General features: G+C 40.7%; 1 protein-coding gene across 1 annotated transcript in view; it reads right to left on the bottom strand.

Moving 5' to 3' along the window:
• CMIP (c-Maf inducing protein) overlaps positions 1-6,830 on the bottom strand; it is a 68,545-nt gene extending 61,715 nt beyond the window's left edge. Inside the window, exons 1-2 of the mRNA XM_010293928.1 lie at positions 6,813-6,830; positions 1,567-1,692 (exon numbers count right to left, since the gene is read on the bottom strand). Of these exons, the coding sequence (XP_010292230.1) occupies positions 1,567-1,692; positions 6,813-6,830 (144 nt within the window). The remainder of the gene's footprint in view (positions 1-1,566; positions 1,693-6,812) is intronic.
• Between the last annotated feature and the right edge of the window lie 10,020 nt (positions 6,831-16,850).

Genomic DNA, 16,850 nt, shown 5'->3' with positions numbered 1-16,850 from the left:
GAGTGTCCTATGAGGAGCAGGCTAAGGACTTTGGGTTTGTCTAGTTTGGAGAAAAGGAGGCGGAGGGGAGACATCATTGCTCTCTACAGTGTCCTGAGCAGGAGACTGAGCAGGAGACACGGAGAGGGAGGTGCCAATCTCTTCTCCCTGGTATCCAATGACAGGACACATGGGAATGGTTCAGAGCTGCACCAGAAGAGGTTTAGACTGGACATTAGGAAGCATTTCTTTACCAAGAGGGTGGTCAAACACTGGAACAGGCTTCCTAGGCAGGCTGTCAATGCCCCAAACCTGTCGGTGTTTAAAAGGCACTTGGACAATGCCCTTAACTATATGCTTCAACATCTGGTCAGCCCTGAATTGGTCAGGCAAGTGGACTAGATAATCGTTGTAGGTCCCTTCCAACTGAAATAATCTATTCTACTCTAAATGTTGGACTGTGCACCATGGATCAGTGCACTGTGTACCATGATTCTCATGGACAAATGATACAGCAGACATGGTCATCACAGTCATTAGTGTATCATTCAGTACGTTCCCATCTTTTTATCTGTTGGACTACATTTTGTGCAAAAGTGGTACAGTTAAAGTGTGTGTGTGTGTGTGTGTACACTCAAACACACAAACTGTGCTATGATCAATCCTTTGAAGTTAATACTTTTTCAAGAAAAAAATATCCTTTTTCATTTTTCCTGAGTTATCTGCAGTTTAAACTGAACTTTTCTTCACATTTGCTGCAGAAATTGCTCACTCAGTCTGTTTACAGTCTTACCTGCATGAAATGCATGTACACAATAGTCATGGCTGTATATTCAACTGAAAAAATAAATTCCCAAAGGGTAGCAGGTAAGAAATTTGTCTTTGAAACAATGTTGAGAACCAGGTTAAGAGTTAAGTTGAAGTCAATTCAGTCTTTTTCAAGTTACAACTATTCAAATTCTGGGTTTTCAGTTGCTTTTCTAAGGTAGTTCCAAAGCTCAGTGCTGTGGAGTCACTAAAACTTGGAATGACCCAAGGAGTCCTACAAAGCCTCAGAAGTGGATGAAGAAATCTGGAATAACGTAAACACCGCATCTTCTGTTTGAAAACATCACTTGGAGAACTAGTATATGTAGATATCCATATAAATATACTGAAATGTTCCAGTGAAGATAAAATATCTTTAAAAAAGATACTTGTCAGCTCCACTGCAAGTTATGAGTTTCCTATATGAATAGAAGGATGAAATTTTTCCCTTGTTTCATGCAGGAACAGGACTCTATGTAAAAATACAATTGTGCCAGGTCTGCATTAATGAGTCTTTCCATAGAGCACTATTTTGATGCACAACATCACCAAGAAGATTTAATCACTGTGGCCCAAAATTTCCATTCTGACTGTCAAACAATATAAAGAGTTTCAGAGTTACCACCCTGAGCAAATTTTCTGGTGGTTAGATAATTTGACAGCAATGAGTTCTCTGTCTTTTCTGAGTCCATTTAATTAAGTCTTCATGCATAGCAAACAGAAGTTAAAGGAGATTTACAGTAAGAGAGAAAGAAAATTGTACTTCTGTGTTTACCATACCTGCAGTAAGACAGTACCCCCTGGGATTGTGAGCTGTAAACAGTACTTAGGGGCATTCTCCCAGGAAAGCAGTTGAACATCTTCAATAGCACTGTAGGAAATGGAGTTTTCCATGTACCCAGTTGGCTGCAAGAAAACAAAGAAGAGGGGGGGGGGAAGTTTACTTAGTCATCAGAAGTTTCACTATTTCAAAGTAAGAGCAGCACTATCAAAACTACTCTTGGTGTTGAGAATATCTGCAAAATATCTACTTGGAAAGCAAAATTCTTATACAGGACATTCAACAGAGAGATTCACCCAGCCACCTTCATCCAACGTGTTCAAGTGTTAAGACCACCCACACAAAAACGAAACCAGGCCAGACCTAGGTGCCTGAAATACCAAAATGTCAAACTGCATTTGGGACTGTTCGGGACCCACAATCAATGGAACCTAATTTCAAGTTGAACTGAGCTATGAAGGGTTCTGGCCATGCACGTGCTATCAATGTATGAAGAAGCACCTCAGTCATACAGACAAAACAGCAGCGTACTATGTTAAGGTAGTTTTATTCCATGCATTCTTGTTCTTCTCCCTGGCTGCAAGGTTGATCAAGCACATCATCAAAATCTCGACTGCTACATTTGACAGTGGTTCTTGGGGGTCCAAAGATTTAGCCCTCCGCTTTTAGACTCTAGCAAAAGCAGAGCAACCAACCTACTCATCTCAGCTTATACATAAGTACTGGTTTCCTGCACAGACTGCTGATGCCCAGTCTAAAGCGAAAGTCACAATTAAAACATAAGTAAGTAACTGTGTTTTGCAATTACATGTACAACATAAATTGATAGTAGCAAGGAAACAAACTTAAACATGAAACTCCTTATTAGTATCCCCATAATTGTTTGGCATTACAGAAGTACAATTATCTCTGAGACAAGCTGAAATATAAATGTATATACACAAGCAAACATAAAATTTATGTCCTAAACATAAGTAAATACACAGAGATATAGCTGTGTATCTATCGAATATGTGTATATACACCGTACTTTATGCAAGCCTTCATGTTGCTTACGTAATTTGAGTTTTTAGTAGAGGTCCTCAGAGGCATCATTTATTTCACTTTGCTAGAGCGTAAGCAAAGTGATCAGTATTGCTATGGCAGAGAAACTATTTTCATACAAAAATGCTGATTAATCCCACCATGTGGATAAACCCTTGGGTCAGCCATGTCTTGCAAGAGAATAGAGCTCATTACATTTATGAATTATTTTCTCACTATTACTGATTTACAGATAATTTAAACTTCTCAAACTTACTCCCACTGTACCCAATACCTAAATTACTTTTAACTGACAGTCTTGAAGTAAAGAAGGCAAGGGAGAAACCACATCTATTTCAGGGTCAAACAGGGCCAACTCTTGAAATCACAACACAGGATTCCTGGGGGCGAGTGCGAAATAAGCAAATTGCATTCGTAACGTCTCTACTCCTAATTGGTACAACTTTCTTCCATAAGTTAAGTAGGTGGTGTATCTAGAAATAGTACTGTGCAGATATACACTTCATACATGTTCATAAGGCCATAAACATCATTGCTAAAAGGCAATGATGGCCCTGTCATCCACCTTTGCTGCTACAAAAAGTCTGTTGTCTTTTCAGCAAGAAAAGCCCAGCAAGCCAGGGAATCGAACTTCAATACCTTCTGCAGTAACGTTTGTTGCGGCAGTGTTCATCTTACACTAGCCCTCGCTGAAAACAATTTTCGCTGTCTCTTTAACGAAAACCTTGTTATGCAGGAAGTATGATAAACTTCTGCTTATTCATTTACCCACAATATTGTTCTACACTAGTGACTGGAATCCCAGTGGCTTAACGCTGATACTGTACGTCATGCATTGCCTACTGGAGAGTAATTATCTCGTTCTCACAGGAAGCCAAAGGCCCAAGATCCTTTGGTAATCAGCATTACAACACTCAGGGAAAAATATGAAAACAGACAGCATAAAATCTAGTATGCTCAGGAGGCAAAATTATCAAAAACATGCTCTGAAAGACTGGAAAAGGGAGAAATCCAGAACCAGCCGACGTAAATACAAAATGAAATGAATCAAAGCAATTTAAATTTTTCTTTTAAGAAGGTGCTGACTGCCCTTAATACCCTCCATTAACTTCAAAGAGGATTTGAAGAATTCTCACAGAATCTGTTCCCAAGAGAAGCCTCTTCTATACCTTAAACAGTCCATTTAAACAACATTAAAGGTAACTGATGCGGTTCAATCACAGCTCTGTAGCCATACACAAGTGATTTCATCTCAAGCGTAACTTCTCATAGGACAGACCTTTTTGTTACAGAGAGTGGAGAAACAGAGAGTTCTGCAAAGGATGGGAAGACCACCTAAGCCACAACGTGGAATTACACAGGTGGTGAATCTCTCCAAATGAAAGCATTATGCCAATCAGGTACTTTACACAGTACTTATATGATCCCACTTCCATAGTTTCTCCCCAGCCATATCTCACAAACAAACAGTTGTTTGCTATCTTACTCAAAAAAATTAATAGCCCAAATCTACTTCAATCCCTATAAGCAGCGTTATATGCATTGTTTCTGACCTCACTAAAAACACTGTGTTCAGTTTCAATTCTGAAAACACCAGCTATAGGCAGCTTCGCCTCTGCTTTGCAACTGAAACAGTCTAAAGCAAACTGATTTATCACTGTGTAGAGCTCCTTGAAATGGTGTTTGTAGATGCTGTCAAACACTGAAGACCACACTCCCACAGCAGGGCTCTGCAGAGATGCTCTGAAGAAGAACTGAAACAGCTGTGCTCGGTCCCAAGGCTTTCTGGACCTCACAAGGCCATGGTGGTCCTCGCAGAGACCACGGCATTAATGAGGTGAAGGTCAGCCCCACACAAAGGTGTCCTTTCCCTAATCCCTGCACACACACAGATGCAAGGACAGAGCGGTGTTCCCTGGTTGTGTTTTCACAAGACCAAGCACAGTTCAGTTGTTTATCAGGAAATGGCCTGAGGTGAAACCACAGCCTGAGTCACTGGTTCCTCTTAAAACACCGGCTATTTTGACATTCAGGTATGTGAACGTCGATCACGGTGAATCACTGTGGTCAACAAATAAGCAGTGCAAGTGTTGCACGTTCTCATGTTCCAGCTGGTCTTGCACTTCCAAAAGCTGCATCCTCACCCCCAGGTCGCTCCATGGGAAATTCAAACTAGAATACCACGCAAGACCAGAAATGTGGATTTCAAATCAGAGATCTGAAAATACCTAAAATGGGACCAGTCCTCAGTGGGTCACCATGAAGCATCTGGCATCAACAGTAGTTTTAAGCAGCATTCCCACCTCCATCCACCTACTTTGCCTCTGCCCATACCAATATTTGCCTGGCTGTGGCATCAGGCAGATCAGGGAACACATCCAGCTTTTGCCAAATTACTTTTTAGCTCCTTTAGCTTCATTTCTAACATGAAACAGAAACTAGTATGCTAGCATAACTTAGGGAGCAGCATGTTATGGGGAAGGGAGTGAGCAGCGAGAACCTGAATATTTCAGTCTAATTATTGGTATGAGACAGTCTAAAGCCACAGCATCTTTGAGCAGTAACACATCAAGTTCAGTTGAGACTGCCTTTAAGAAAATAATAATTCATATTTTTATAGCTGTCAATTTTGAAAGGAGATTTGTATTTCTTGGCAAAGTCTGAAATCTATCAAACAAAGCAAGATAGTGCACTTTTATCACTCACTCTACAAAATTAATCCTGACTTAGGAAACTTTAGCCAAAGAATCTACATATGTCAGCTTGCAGATTTACAGTTACATTTTTAACTGCTGGCCGTTTGCTGTTCTGAAAAACTGTAAAAGACTCATAAAAGAAAATGAAATTTATTACAACAAACAAAAACCCTCAATCAAGGAACCATTTTTCTCTCCATTTTAGCCTTTAGCCTCCTCACGAAACATTCAACGGCTCCATTGGGAAATCAGGTATGTTTTAACCTCAGTGAGAATTTTCTCTTTTTCAGTTCCATAAAGATTTATTAATCATACAGCTTTGAAACAACTTTCTACCAGAATAGCCACACACCAAAACCTACTATAAATCAAATCTTCGGGGAATCCAGTGCTCCCAAAACTGGAAGAACATGGAGGCTCATGCATAAGGCTAGTTTTCTCTTTGCGTTTCTGGGAAAAGTCAGCAGCAGCAGACTACTCAATAATGCAAAAATCTGTCCACTTGTTTCCATGGGAAATTCTAAAAGGCAAAGAATAAACATGATGTCCATTGTTAATATGAGGCCTATATGCACTTACTCATATAATAATGCACTAAATCTTCAGCTGCATATTTTCCAAAGAAAGTGTCTAGAAAAGATGAATTCTACAAATAGAGATGGTTATTTGCATTAAAACATATTTAGACTGACAACTCTCACCAACACAAAAATGAAGAACGATTTTCCTAATTAAATACTCCAGATGGTGAGGGGAAACGGGGCTATTCCAGACCTTTGCTCTTCCGCTGTCACGTGTTTATTTCTCTCTTGGCTGCTCTTAAGAATAAGCCATGTTGCTGTAGCCCAGGATAATGAGCATACTGTATTACATATAAGTTTTCCATTCCCAAATAAGATTCAGTGCTGCTGAATAACATGTAGGAAGGGTTGATTGCTCTCAAAACTTTGATGGGGGTGGAGACTATTCAGTCGGCACAGTGAAGGGTAATGGACTCTGAAACTGCTGAAAACAATGGATGATCTGAAATAAATCTCTGTTAGGAGACATCCATGGCTCCGCAGAATGCCCCAGCAAATGTAGCTATTTCAGATAAGAGCAATTAACATCTTTGTTCATTAACTATATAACCTATCAGAAGACATTTATCAAGTTAGGCAATTAGTAGTACTACACCATAATATCCAGCACAGTACAATTTGTCTCACTCTTGATATGGAAGCATTTACTGCCATGCTCACTTGTCATAATGACTTGAAAGAGTTTAAAGTCAATGTTAATCTGACTGAGATTAACTTGATAAGAAAACAGACAGAAAGACTAACAGCGGGGAGACACCCAAGTCTGCCCCAAAGCTGCACAAAGGAATTTCTGAGCTTCCTTGGAACAGCATTCTCATTTAATCGATCACATTTCCCAAACCCTTGGCCTGCCCATCATCACCATTCCCTTCCCACTCCTCCTGATAAGTAAGAGTTTTCATGTGTTGGACCTTAAGAAGAGACCTCACTTGCTCTGTGCATCGGGAGTAGGACTACATTGGGTGAAAAGGGTGCTTAATCCAGGGATCCATGGGGAAGGGACCTCTCAGTGGGGCAAATCTAAATTATTTCTGCTTGGAGCTGCTTTGGTCCCAAGTGTCTCCAAGTTTGGTAGTGATGCTTGGTGGGGCTCTGTCTGTTTGTTTTTAGAGTTTTTTTGATACACGGAAACAAATTTGCTGGCCCAAATCTTCAGTGAGTCTCTACCCATACATGGTTAAGTACTAGTGTGTACTAGTGCATAATTAATTATAGGGAAAAAAGGGAGGGGTTTTCCTACCACATTTATTTGTGTGGGGGTGACTGTGTATAAACATTCATATGTGTGTATAAATGTAAACACACACGCTCTATCTTTCTTTATAGCTACACAGAGATAAAAGATAGTAGAAACATATCTCACCCTTCTATACACAGAAATACACCAGCAACTGTCATATGCTCAGTGCAAAGTAGCTCAACTTCAGTGACACGATTTAATTAAGGAAGGCCAGATCCTTAGCTGAGCTGATCATCCAAAAGACTGATCATCAGTGGAACTTCACTGATTTGTACCAGCTGGGAATCTAACTCAGAAATTCAACAGAAATTCAACCAAATCTAGCTTTGCAGCAAAAAATGTGCATAGATCTCTTTCTCTTGTCCAAATATTTAAGACAACTGGGACTGGAGACTGTTGTATTAATTAACCTTACAAAACTGATAAAAATGTAAGAGTTGCCAGTAAGAAAGAGACGACCCGAGATCGTGCAGAAAAAAACCCTTCCAATCTGCAGTGGGGCTGAAGTATCAGTTCTGTGGAGCTATAGAAAATGGACAGGCCAAAACTGTTCAAAGAGCTGACCAGAAAAAAATGGTCTCAACATTAAGACATATGAGCTACAAAATCTGCAAAATCGGTGCAGCAGACACCAGCAAAGAACTTCAAATTAATTCAGATCTGAAATAAGTTTGAAGCACAGAATAGAAGTTCATGATTAAGAAGAAGCAAAAATAAGGTCATATTACAGAATATATACCATGGCAGGAAAGACAAATAAGCAGGAAAAATGTATTAATTATGCTAGCTGAAATGCATACAGAATTTTCTTTTTTTTTAATGAGGACATCCTTCTCTTACCATCAAATCCAACTGAAGGAGCACTTATGAGTGTTCAGTTTATTTTACCAACAGAAATATTTTAATTTCTGGGAGTAAAATAAGACATATATCTTGAAGACTTTCTGAAGATGCCCATCATCAAGATGGCCCTGTCTAAGCAGCCCATAAGAAATCAACCTTTTCTCTCTGGCTAGCTTAGCATGACAAAGGGAACTCCACTGGGACTTCCAGTAGCACTGAACTTCATCAGTTGTGGTGCTGGTGTCCAAAAAGCTCTCTCTGAAGTCAAGCCTATATAAGAAACTTTGTCTCCTGCTTTCAAACCTCTGCTAGCAGGGGATGAGAACATGCTGTAAGGTGCACCTGCCCCACCACAAAGCTGGAAGCTGACCACAGCTTGCCACCCAGATGGTGGCCAAATCCACCAGATCACCGCCCAAATCCACCAGATCACCGCCCACAGGCAGGAAGGCTGCTCCCAGGCCAGTGATCGGGAGCGGGCAAGGGAGGGAGCTGTGTTCAGCACAGCCTGCCAGACACTGCAAGACTGTCCCAGACACTGGCCCAACTCGCCTTCCAGGTGGAGTGCCTCTGCTTGGAGCAACAGTCTCCAAGCATGCGCTGCAGCCTTCAGGCCCTCCCAATGAACGTAGGGAACTCGAACAGAAGAATTATTATCCCCCGCTTACCAACCTAGAGGAAGAAAATCTCAGTTAAGGTTGTAGCTGCATCACGCTCTTGATCATGCCCTCAGTGACATGAGAAGCCTAAGAGATGTGGGAAAAGAGCTCAGACTTTCTGACTCCAACTGTGTGAATCGGGTCCAAACGCATACTCCTCCTCCTCCAAAACTGCGTAACTGATTCATAAGAAGGACCATTCCTTAGCATGGCTCATGTTCTCCATCCCTTTGCATTTATCACTGCACTCCATGACATCCCTCCTGGGGAGGAAATAAGTCGATAACCTTGATGAGATGGTAGGTTGTTTATCCACCTTCCTTGAAATTACTTCAGGAAGAATGGGACACTGCAAACCAAAGTACAGCAGGTACACACCATCTCACAGAAGCAGCAATAAGTAACAAGAGTAGCAGGGCCTTATTGCAGAAGACTATACGCACACGTACTTCTGTAAAACACTTTTAGAGGAATACTGGAAAATCCCTAACTTTTGCCCAGAACATGAAACATCTAGTGACTGCTAAACAGATCTTTGCTAAGTCACCATAGCAACGATGATGTGACAGAAAACAAAACCGCATCCACAAACTGTTCTTGAGTCAAGGCTGCTCTCTATTTTCAATTCTCTTTCAATAAATCAACCATGTCACACGCCATGAAATGTATCAACTGCTGATGAACCAGCAAGAGGAGAAAGGGTTGGGTGTAAGGATTTCAGACCAAGCCAGACACAATGTGTGCTATACTAAAATGCTGCCCGTTGATGACTACTTTAAAAAGGAGCAGCCCTGAGAGCTGGAAATGAAAGATCATCAGCTGATTTAAAATACAAAGTTGGCACCCAGAAAATAATCAGTCTGTTAAATAACTGGAAACGTGGCCAAACTGACACGTACTACAAACAGGAGATCTCGGTTGAGCTGAGTTCTTCAGAACTGGTTTAGGTAATGGCAATAACATGTTTCTACTGCATATTGTCCTTGCACTTACAGTGGTTTTAACTTCTGGTTTACAGATCCCCAAAGGCCTGTGGCTCATTATCTCTAGTAGGTCAACAAAAGGTTAAGAAGCAAACCACATTTGTTATCAGTAGGGTCACATTCGCTGTGCAAGGATCTGTACCTCCTATGGAAAATTTTAGGGTTTTACAAACTGAAGACGCTGAAGGCAGCTGTGAGGAATGCAATACATTCACCTCTACCACCTGCGCATGTGAAGTCTAACCTGAAAGGTGATCCAAATATAAAATACTGAATTGGTAAGAAGCTGAGCTATCCAGGCTCCCATGTGCCATTTGAAATGCAGAACCTGACTCACGGACTCCACAGTCCCAACAGTTCTCACCACCTTCTTAAAGCACATCCGAGCTCATTTCTTACTATATTTTATTTACAAGATATAGAAATTAAATTTTTGCAAAACGAAACGTAGCATAAATATGCTAAATATTAAGTTCTTGTTCTTCATTCAAACAAGCATTCTCCAACACTACTTATCATGTTCATGTCTTTTACCTGTAGAGCTGTGAAGCCCTTAGCCACTGTAGTAGTCAAATGGTTTCCATTAATAAGTTTTTTTCCTTTTCTTTTTAATGGACTTTTAACCCTGCAGCTCCCAGGGTGCCACATCCAATCTTAATCTGATGAACAAGTACAGGACAGGGAGTGCAGTAACCCAACTACACTTCCGAATTCCCAACAGGAAATGCCCTACTCTGATCTTTTTTGGAGAAAAAAAAATGATCAGGTCTTGAGTTCCCAGCAAAATATTAATACAGCCCTCTGCTGTACATGACATAAGAGAAATGACATGTAGCAGGGCCTTCAAAAAAGCTATAGATATTCTGTTAAGGATAGTCTCACTAAGCTCTTGCTCTTATTAGGAGAAAAAAACAGGGACCTCCTGAGGATGAGTCACAGCCACTTGGAATCACCTTCTGCTACAGGACAAGGTGGGAAAACATGGTTCAAGTGCCAGTGTTTTGTTTCACATGTCTCACCTTCAAAAAGAATTCGGATGGCTCTATGTAATTTTAAGTGAGAACCAGCTCTAGTGTCTGCAGCAGTGATTTCCTCTTGATTTTGTGTCTCTCAGCGCTACAGAATGGCACCCTGACACTAACGGAAAGCGTCCTTCTCTGCAGCAGGAAGCCTTTTGCAAAACTGTGCTTGCACACTCCTGGCCCCACCCATAACCTCCTCCACTGTTGGTCTTCCTCATTGTTTAATGACTGACTGACTGTTTGTACTGGAAGGGAGTGCTGCTATTTAAATAGAGGGTAACTGAAATATGTGCAATACCCCCATGGAAGGGATATGGTGAGGGAATGGAGAAGGAGAAAGCAACTGCAAGAGTCAATATTTGAGAAAACTGTCAGTTGACGGGTAGAATACCTTCGTAAGATCCCTTAACTGTGCAAAGGGATACAATGAAGTACTTAAAGTGACACCTTCTCTTTGGTTTAAAAAAAAATAATGCATATTTAGCTCAAATCATACAGGCATTGTGCTCACGGAGAATGAAGTGGTATGAAACTGGCATACCCAACTAGCAAACTTTTTGTTTCAATACAACATTTATTAGCCTAGCAAGTTATTTGTCAAGATAGCTAAATTAAGAGTGCCTCAAGTGAAACATGGGCACCTGCTTATGAAAGGTGTTGTTACCATCATCTCAACAGACACTTTGAAAAGTAGAACAAAGAACAACCCTACAATCAGGCACTGTGAAACTGGCAAACTTTTTTATCTGGGCGGCTCCTGAAAGCCTGGAGAAGAATTCCAAGAAATTGCAATAGTACCCCCAGGGACCGTGATGCATGTGGCTCCAAAGAGATGTTTCCAGAGAAGCCCTGTTTATCGGATGTTAATGCATCACACACTGCTCTACTCTCTCACGCTGTTTTTTTTGAAAACTAAATCACCTTAGTCCTCCAACAGTATTCCTGTTCCAACTAGATGATTCAGCCCTCAACAAGACACACTCACTTATTTCCTCCATATCCTCTGATACAGGGCTCACACTTTGGCAAAGAAACAGAAGTACATGCCCTCTCTGCTACTGTTTCAAGGGACCAAGCAGAGGCTCCAACAACACACCAGTCCATGCAGACGTGTCTCTAGATGATGCAGTTTTGGGGGGAAAAAAGCTACTTACCCAGCCAGCAGCTAGTGATGCACATCTGAAGGTGATAAGCAACACAAGTACTTCCCAGGCTGCGGGAAAAATCAGACGGCTTGCTGGATTTCCTCTGCCTATTTACTTGGCCTTACTTACATTATCAGATCATTAAGACAGCCACAATGCTCCTGCTTAAAGGGAAAAATTATGTAGCACAGTACCCATCAACACAGAGATGGCTTACACAGTATCACTTGAGAGTTATACGTTCAGTGAAAAAACACCCTCCCAAAGCAGCTTTGCATACTAGACTAGGTTGACTCCCCCACCCCTTCCAGTTTCATAGCAAAATCTGCTTTAAAATAAATCCATCCTTTCAGACAAGCTAGACCTTCAGGTTGTGTCAGCACATAGCTGCAGGTTCCATTCCCACCCTTGGCAATTACGTTTTGGTTTTCAAGCTCAATTACATTGTCAAGTCAGCTTTCCTGTGCATAATTCTGCAGCAACATTCTTGCCTTTGTCGTGATTATTTTATTTATTTATTTACTATCTCTAAAGGAAATAGCTCTTTTCTATAAAACCTTAAATATTGCAAACACAACTGTGTAGAGTGAGTTTTCCACTCAGGGAGGAAAGGGTGAGAGAAGCATACCATTTCAGAGCTTTGACCTCAACAGTTATTACTGTTAGTCCAAGAAATTTCTACCAAGTAGATCTGAACGGTGTTCAGTGAACTGTCTGCCCAAAGTTAAGCTGGCCACAGATTTCCCAACAGAAAGCTATCAGAAAGACAATACTACCAAAGTACATTAACGTGTAAAGGTAAATCCGAATACAAACCATCATGGACTTACAACTATCACTGAGTGTTACGACGTGGACTCCAAACATTGATGAAAACATGAGTTGCTTCCTCTCTATGGCATTTTGGTTTTAGCAGAATACTAACGCTCCCAAACTAGACGTATGTTAGAACTCTATACCTGAATACACATCATGTGTTTTGCCCACTTCTGCTTGCATCAGCTTTACCCAAGACAGGAACAGAAAAAAGGAAAACTGTTCCTGCCCTCCTCTATGTAATTAAAATCCACAAATACCATCACGTCACTCTATGACACCACCACTGAACAGCACGCAACCTAACAGTGACCGAGGAAAAGTCCTGCTCCCTCCAGCTAAGGGCGGCTCTGTGTTACACACCCACCCTGCTCCCCCAGCGGCAGGGGATCAGCCATACAACAGGCCAGCCCCGAAGTACAACCAGCCACTCGCACCGAACTGTGCACGGATTTGGTTCTCACCTGGCATTTGGTAAACTCAACTCTCACTCAACATGGGTGAACAAAAGGTATATATGAACTTACTGTTAATATCAGCTTTTTTCCTTCTAATTGCTTTGGCTACGTGTTACTACAGCATTAACATGGAACTACCATGTTTGCAACTGTGGAGAAAAATCTGGCTTATCAGAAAAACAACCAGAGCAGAATTAGTAGGAAGGGTTGAGCATCAAGAATATAACAGCTTCATTTTCCTACTTATATCTTCCCAGATAAAGCTTCATTTTCCTACCTACACCTTCCCAGATAATATTTAAAGAAGAATTCTTAATATAGAGATTGTTTATCAATCATTTACACAGAGACAAAGAAACAGGTTAAATACAAAGCATCTTAAAATAAGGCACAGTATCCATGTTAACCTCTGAAAAAGACCCGAGTGATCGGCAAGCTTCAACTAGATGTTATCAAGGCATTTTAGGGAAGTATTATTATTGGAAGTATAAAGCTTGCATAATAAAGCAACCTCTGCCTTTTTCTCTAGCCTGCATCCCACTGAGAAAGACCTTTTTGCTTTCTGTTTCTGAAAAATATGTAATTTAAAAATATCTGGTTTTGAATTCCAAGTCAGACACTGTTCTTTTTCCCTTGCAACAAATTACCAGCTCTTCCTGGAAATTAATAAAACAGAAACCAAAACCAAATCCAACACTGCAAACGCTGTAGCGGATTATTTCCAAATACTCCAATATTTTGCAAGATTTTGGATCACTAAACCCAACACAAAAGTTCAGAGAACAACCAAGGAATATGCTCCTCTGCTTCAGGTTTAAGTTCAGAACCTTAACCTCAAATCCTGTTCTTTGCAAAATAAAAAAATCAGACTCAGATCCAAAGTACTGATATACAGTTTCAGTTTGACCCACATCCTAACACCTCTGCAGCCAATCCTAATAATTCTCTGCCAATACCTGTCTCAAACTACAGATCAAAGGCTTCACTGTACGTTCAGAGCCATTCCTGTGATGCAAGGATTAGGCATGAAGAAAGAGCGTCATATTTTCAAAGGTGCAACTGCCTATGCGTATCTTGTGCGTATCAGAGCATTACGAGCTCAGCCACAAACGCCAGTGCCAGACAAACCACACCTCTGAAATTCCTATCTTGTCTCCCATTTTCTTTTTTATCTCATCTAAGCACGCTGTCCCTACACACCCAGTTATGAGGAAGATATACCTGGTTATCAGCCTCTCTATTCTTTTACTTTTGTTAATATTTTCATCAATATTTTCAGTTACTTTCCAGTGATTCATTCATTGGGGAGGTTATTACACGCAGCTGGAAACACAGTGTTCCAGCCTGCTGCTGTGACCCCTGCAAGAAGCAGCGATGCAGCAGTAATGCCTCAATGGCAGCAGATGTACTGTAGATGTCACTGAATTCTGCCAGCACTTCTTAAAACACGGCCCGCATGTAATCCTGGCAGTCGTCTAGCGTTAGATTAAATATATTGTTGTGAGTCTAGAAGTATTCTATCCGACTCTAAATATACAGCTGCAGAGGCACACAAGATTCAGCAACATTGCACAGAGAGTACTGTCTTCAGGATGAATACAAGCCTTGCTACTTTCAAGAACAAAGGCTGCATCATGAAGCACCAAGTTGGTTATTTCAGTGGCCGCACTAGGCTTTACTCATGTGAAGAAAGTGAGACATAACTCTGTACTGCAGTAACTAAGAGCAGTTTGAGCAAGTCATTAGGAAAAATGTTGGTAAACTTCATTTAGAAGTCCAGATCCTGCAGATGCATTTTGAGACATGCAACCAGTGGTTGCAACAACGTTCATCACATGAGCAAAGAACTGAGATCCAACCCCTACACTTGTCATCTATTCCCTCACACTTTCATGAACAGAATGAAAAGCTAGTGAACTGCAAATTATGAGTCAATGAAAAACTCACTGGATGAGGTTTTAAAGACGTCAGACTAGACAATGACAATGTTTCTTCTCAGGCATTAAAAACTACAATCCTTGACTAATGCTGTGCCCATTCTGTTTTCATAGCAGGAAAAAAATCACACTAGGACAAAGAAGAATGGCAACTGTATTGTCCTTCCTGAGAACTAAGTACCACAGGCTCTCAACACTGCCACGACAAATACACAGAGCTATTGACAAGGCACATTATGAGAACTGTCCATCAGCCTTACCGGACATAAAAGCATAAACAGCCATGTCAGACCATTAAAATGTTGGATGAGAAGAGATGAAGATGACGCTTTTACTGCTAAGGAAACGGTGTTTAAGGCATGCACACACAAAAAAATCATACATTTCACTAGTAGCTGCAGAATGAATGCTACTCTTTGATTTTGTTGGTCCTCTTAGCATTCAAACCTGTTCTGATTATCCTGATGCAGTTCACAGTTGCTGAAGGTCTAGGGGAAAAAAGAAAACCCACAATGACTGGAGCTTTATGGAATTTTTTCTTCCCCCTAATAATGTACATCACACAACTGCTCTCCAAAACACCTAATTAAAATGCCTTTGAAATGACAATTCTACAGGAATCTTGGATGCAAGTTATCACACCATTCCCAGAGATGACTCCAGCCGCTACCGAAGTCGGACACAGTCGATATCCAAGTCAGATCAGCAGTTTCTATGCCATTACACCTGAAGTTTGGACTCCTTGAGATCTTAGTCGACTATCTCATGAACCATTTTAATCCATTAATGACATTCATTAATATGCACTGACATTATTTGGAGACAGAAATCAGCATCTCAACCATCAGCACAGCTCTAAGGTGACTGAGATGGAACCAGGCTGAGGATGGATATGACTCAGGTGATGCTCTATGTGACTAATCAGAAGCTGACACTTGTCTTGAGCTGTAACCAAGTCTAATGCTCTCCACAAAAGAAAGCATCAAAGGTGTGAATTCTACAGACTACAGACAGAATTCAAGAGGCAAAAAGTCATCCCTCAGAGTTATGTAAATACGAAAGTAGAGTAAATCTACTATAGCCACATACAACTGCATTATGGAAAATAAGAAGTACACATTCCTGCATCTTTCTTTTTCTCCTGAACAGCCCCAAAATGCTCTAGGGATATCATTTAAGCCATAAGTGAAACCTGAGAATTTAATAAGATTACATGAGTCTTCATTTCCGCAATTCCTGTGAGCAATCGAATCAAGACCAGGAAAATCCAGCCCCTCAATGAATCAGATGCTAAGACCCAAAATCAGGTCATCTCTCACAGTGTTAACAGGAGTCCTGCTCTCTCGTTAGAGCCCAGATTCACTAGATTGCCCGACACAAAACTAACTCCATGCTAAAGAAGTCTATACTTTAAGAAATTCTTAGAAATACCCTATGAGATATTACAGGTTTTTCTTAGAAGTTTTTTTGTGTTGTTTTGTTCTTTTAATATTAATTAGTGCTGTATAATGCACCAGAGACCCAAAGATAATGGCAATCACAGCTGGGGAGACACAGTTATTCTGCTGCTCTCACCAAGATTCTGCAGTTCACAAAATATGAAACCTTACCAAGCGAACCTGTCAGTTTTTACAAGTCTCTTTGTTCACCACATTTAGCTGAAATAGTATTTAGAGATGAGTTTAGCACTATCCATCAGAAATGGTAAAAGCAGAGACTGAAAAAAGTGCAAAAACCCCAACCAAATAAAAAATTTGCCCTGTTGTTCTTTCTAGCAACATACGTCTCCAGCAAACATTAACAGTAAATTTGAAAATCCAGTGGGACTGATCAGAAATTACGCCTTCTCAGATGCTGGC

Source organism: Phaethon lepturus, unplaced genomic scaffold (assembly GCF_000687285.1).
Source record: "Phaethon lepturus isolate BGI_N335 unplaced genomic scaffold, ASM68728v1 scaffold10339, whole genome shotgun sequence".
Lineage (NCBI taxonomy): Eukaryota > Metazoa > Chordata > Aves > Phaethontiformes > Phaethontidae > Phaethon > Phaethon lepturus.
Note: the sequence above shows the minus strand (reverse complement) of the source record. Positions and strands in the feature narration are given on the sequence as shown.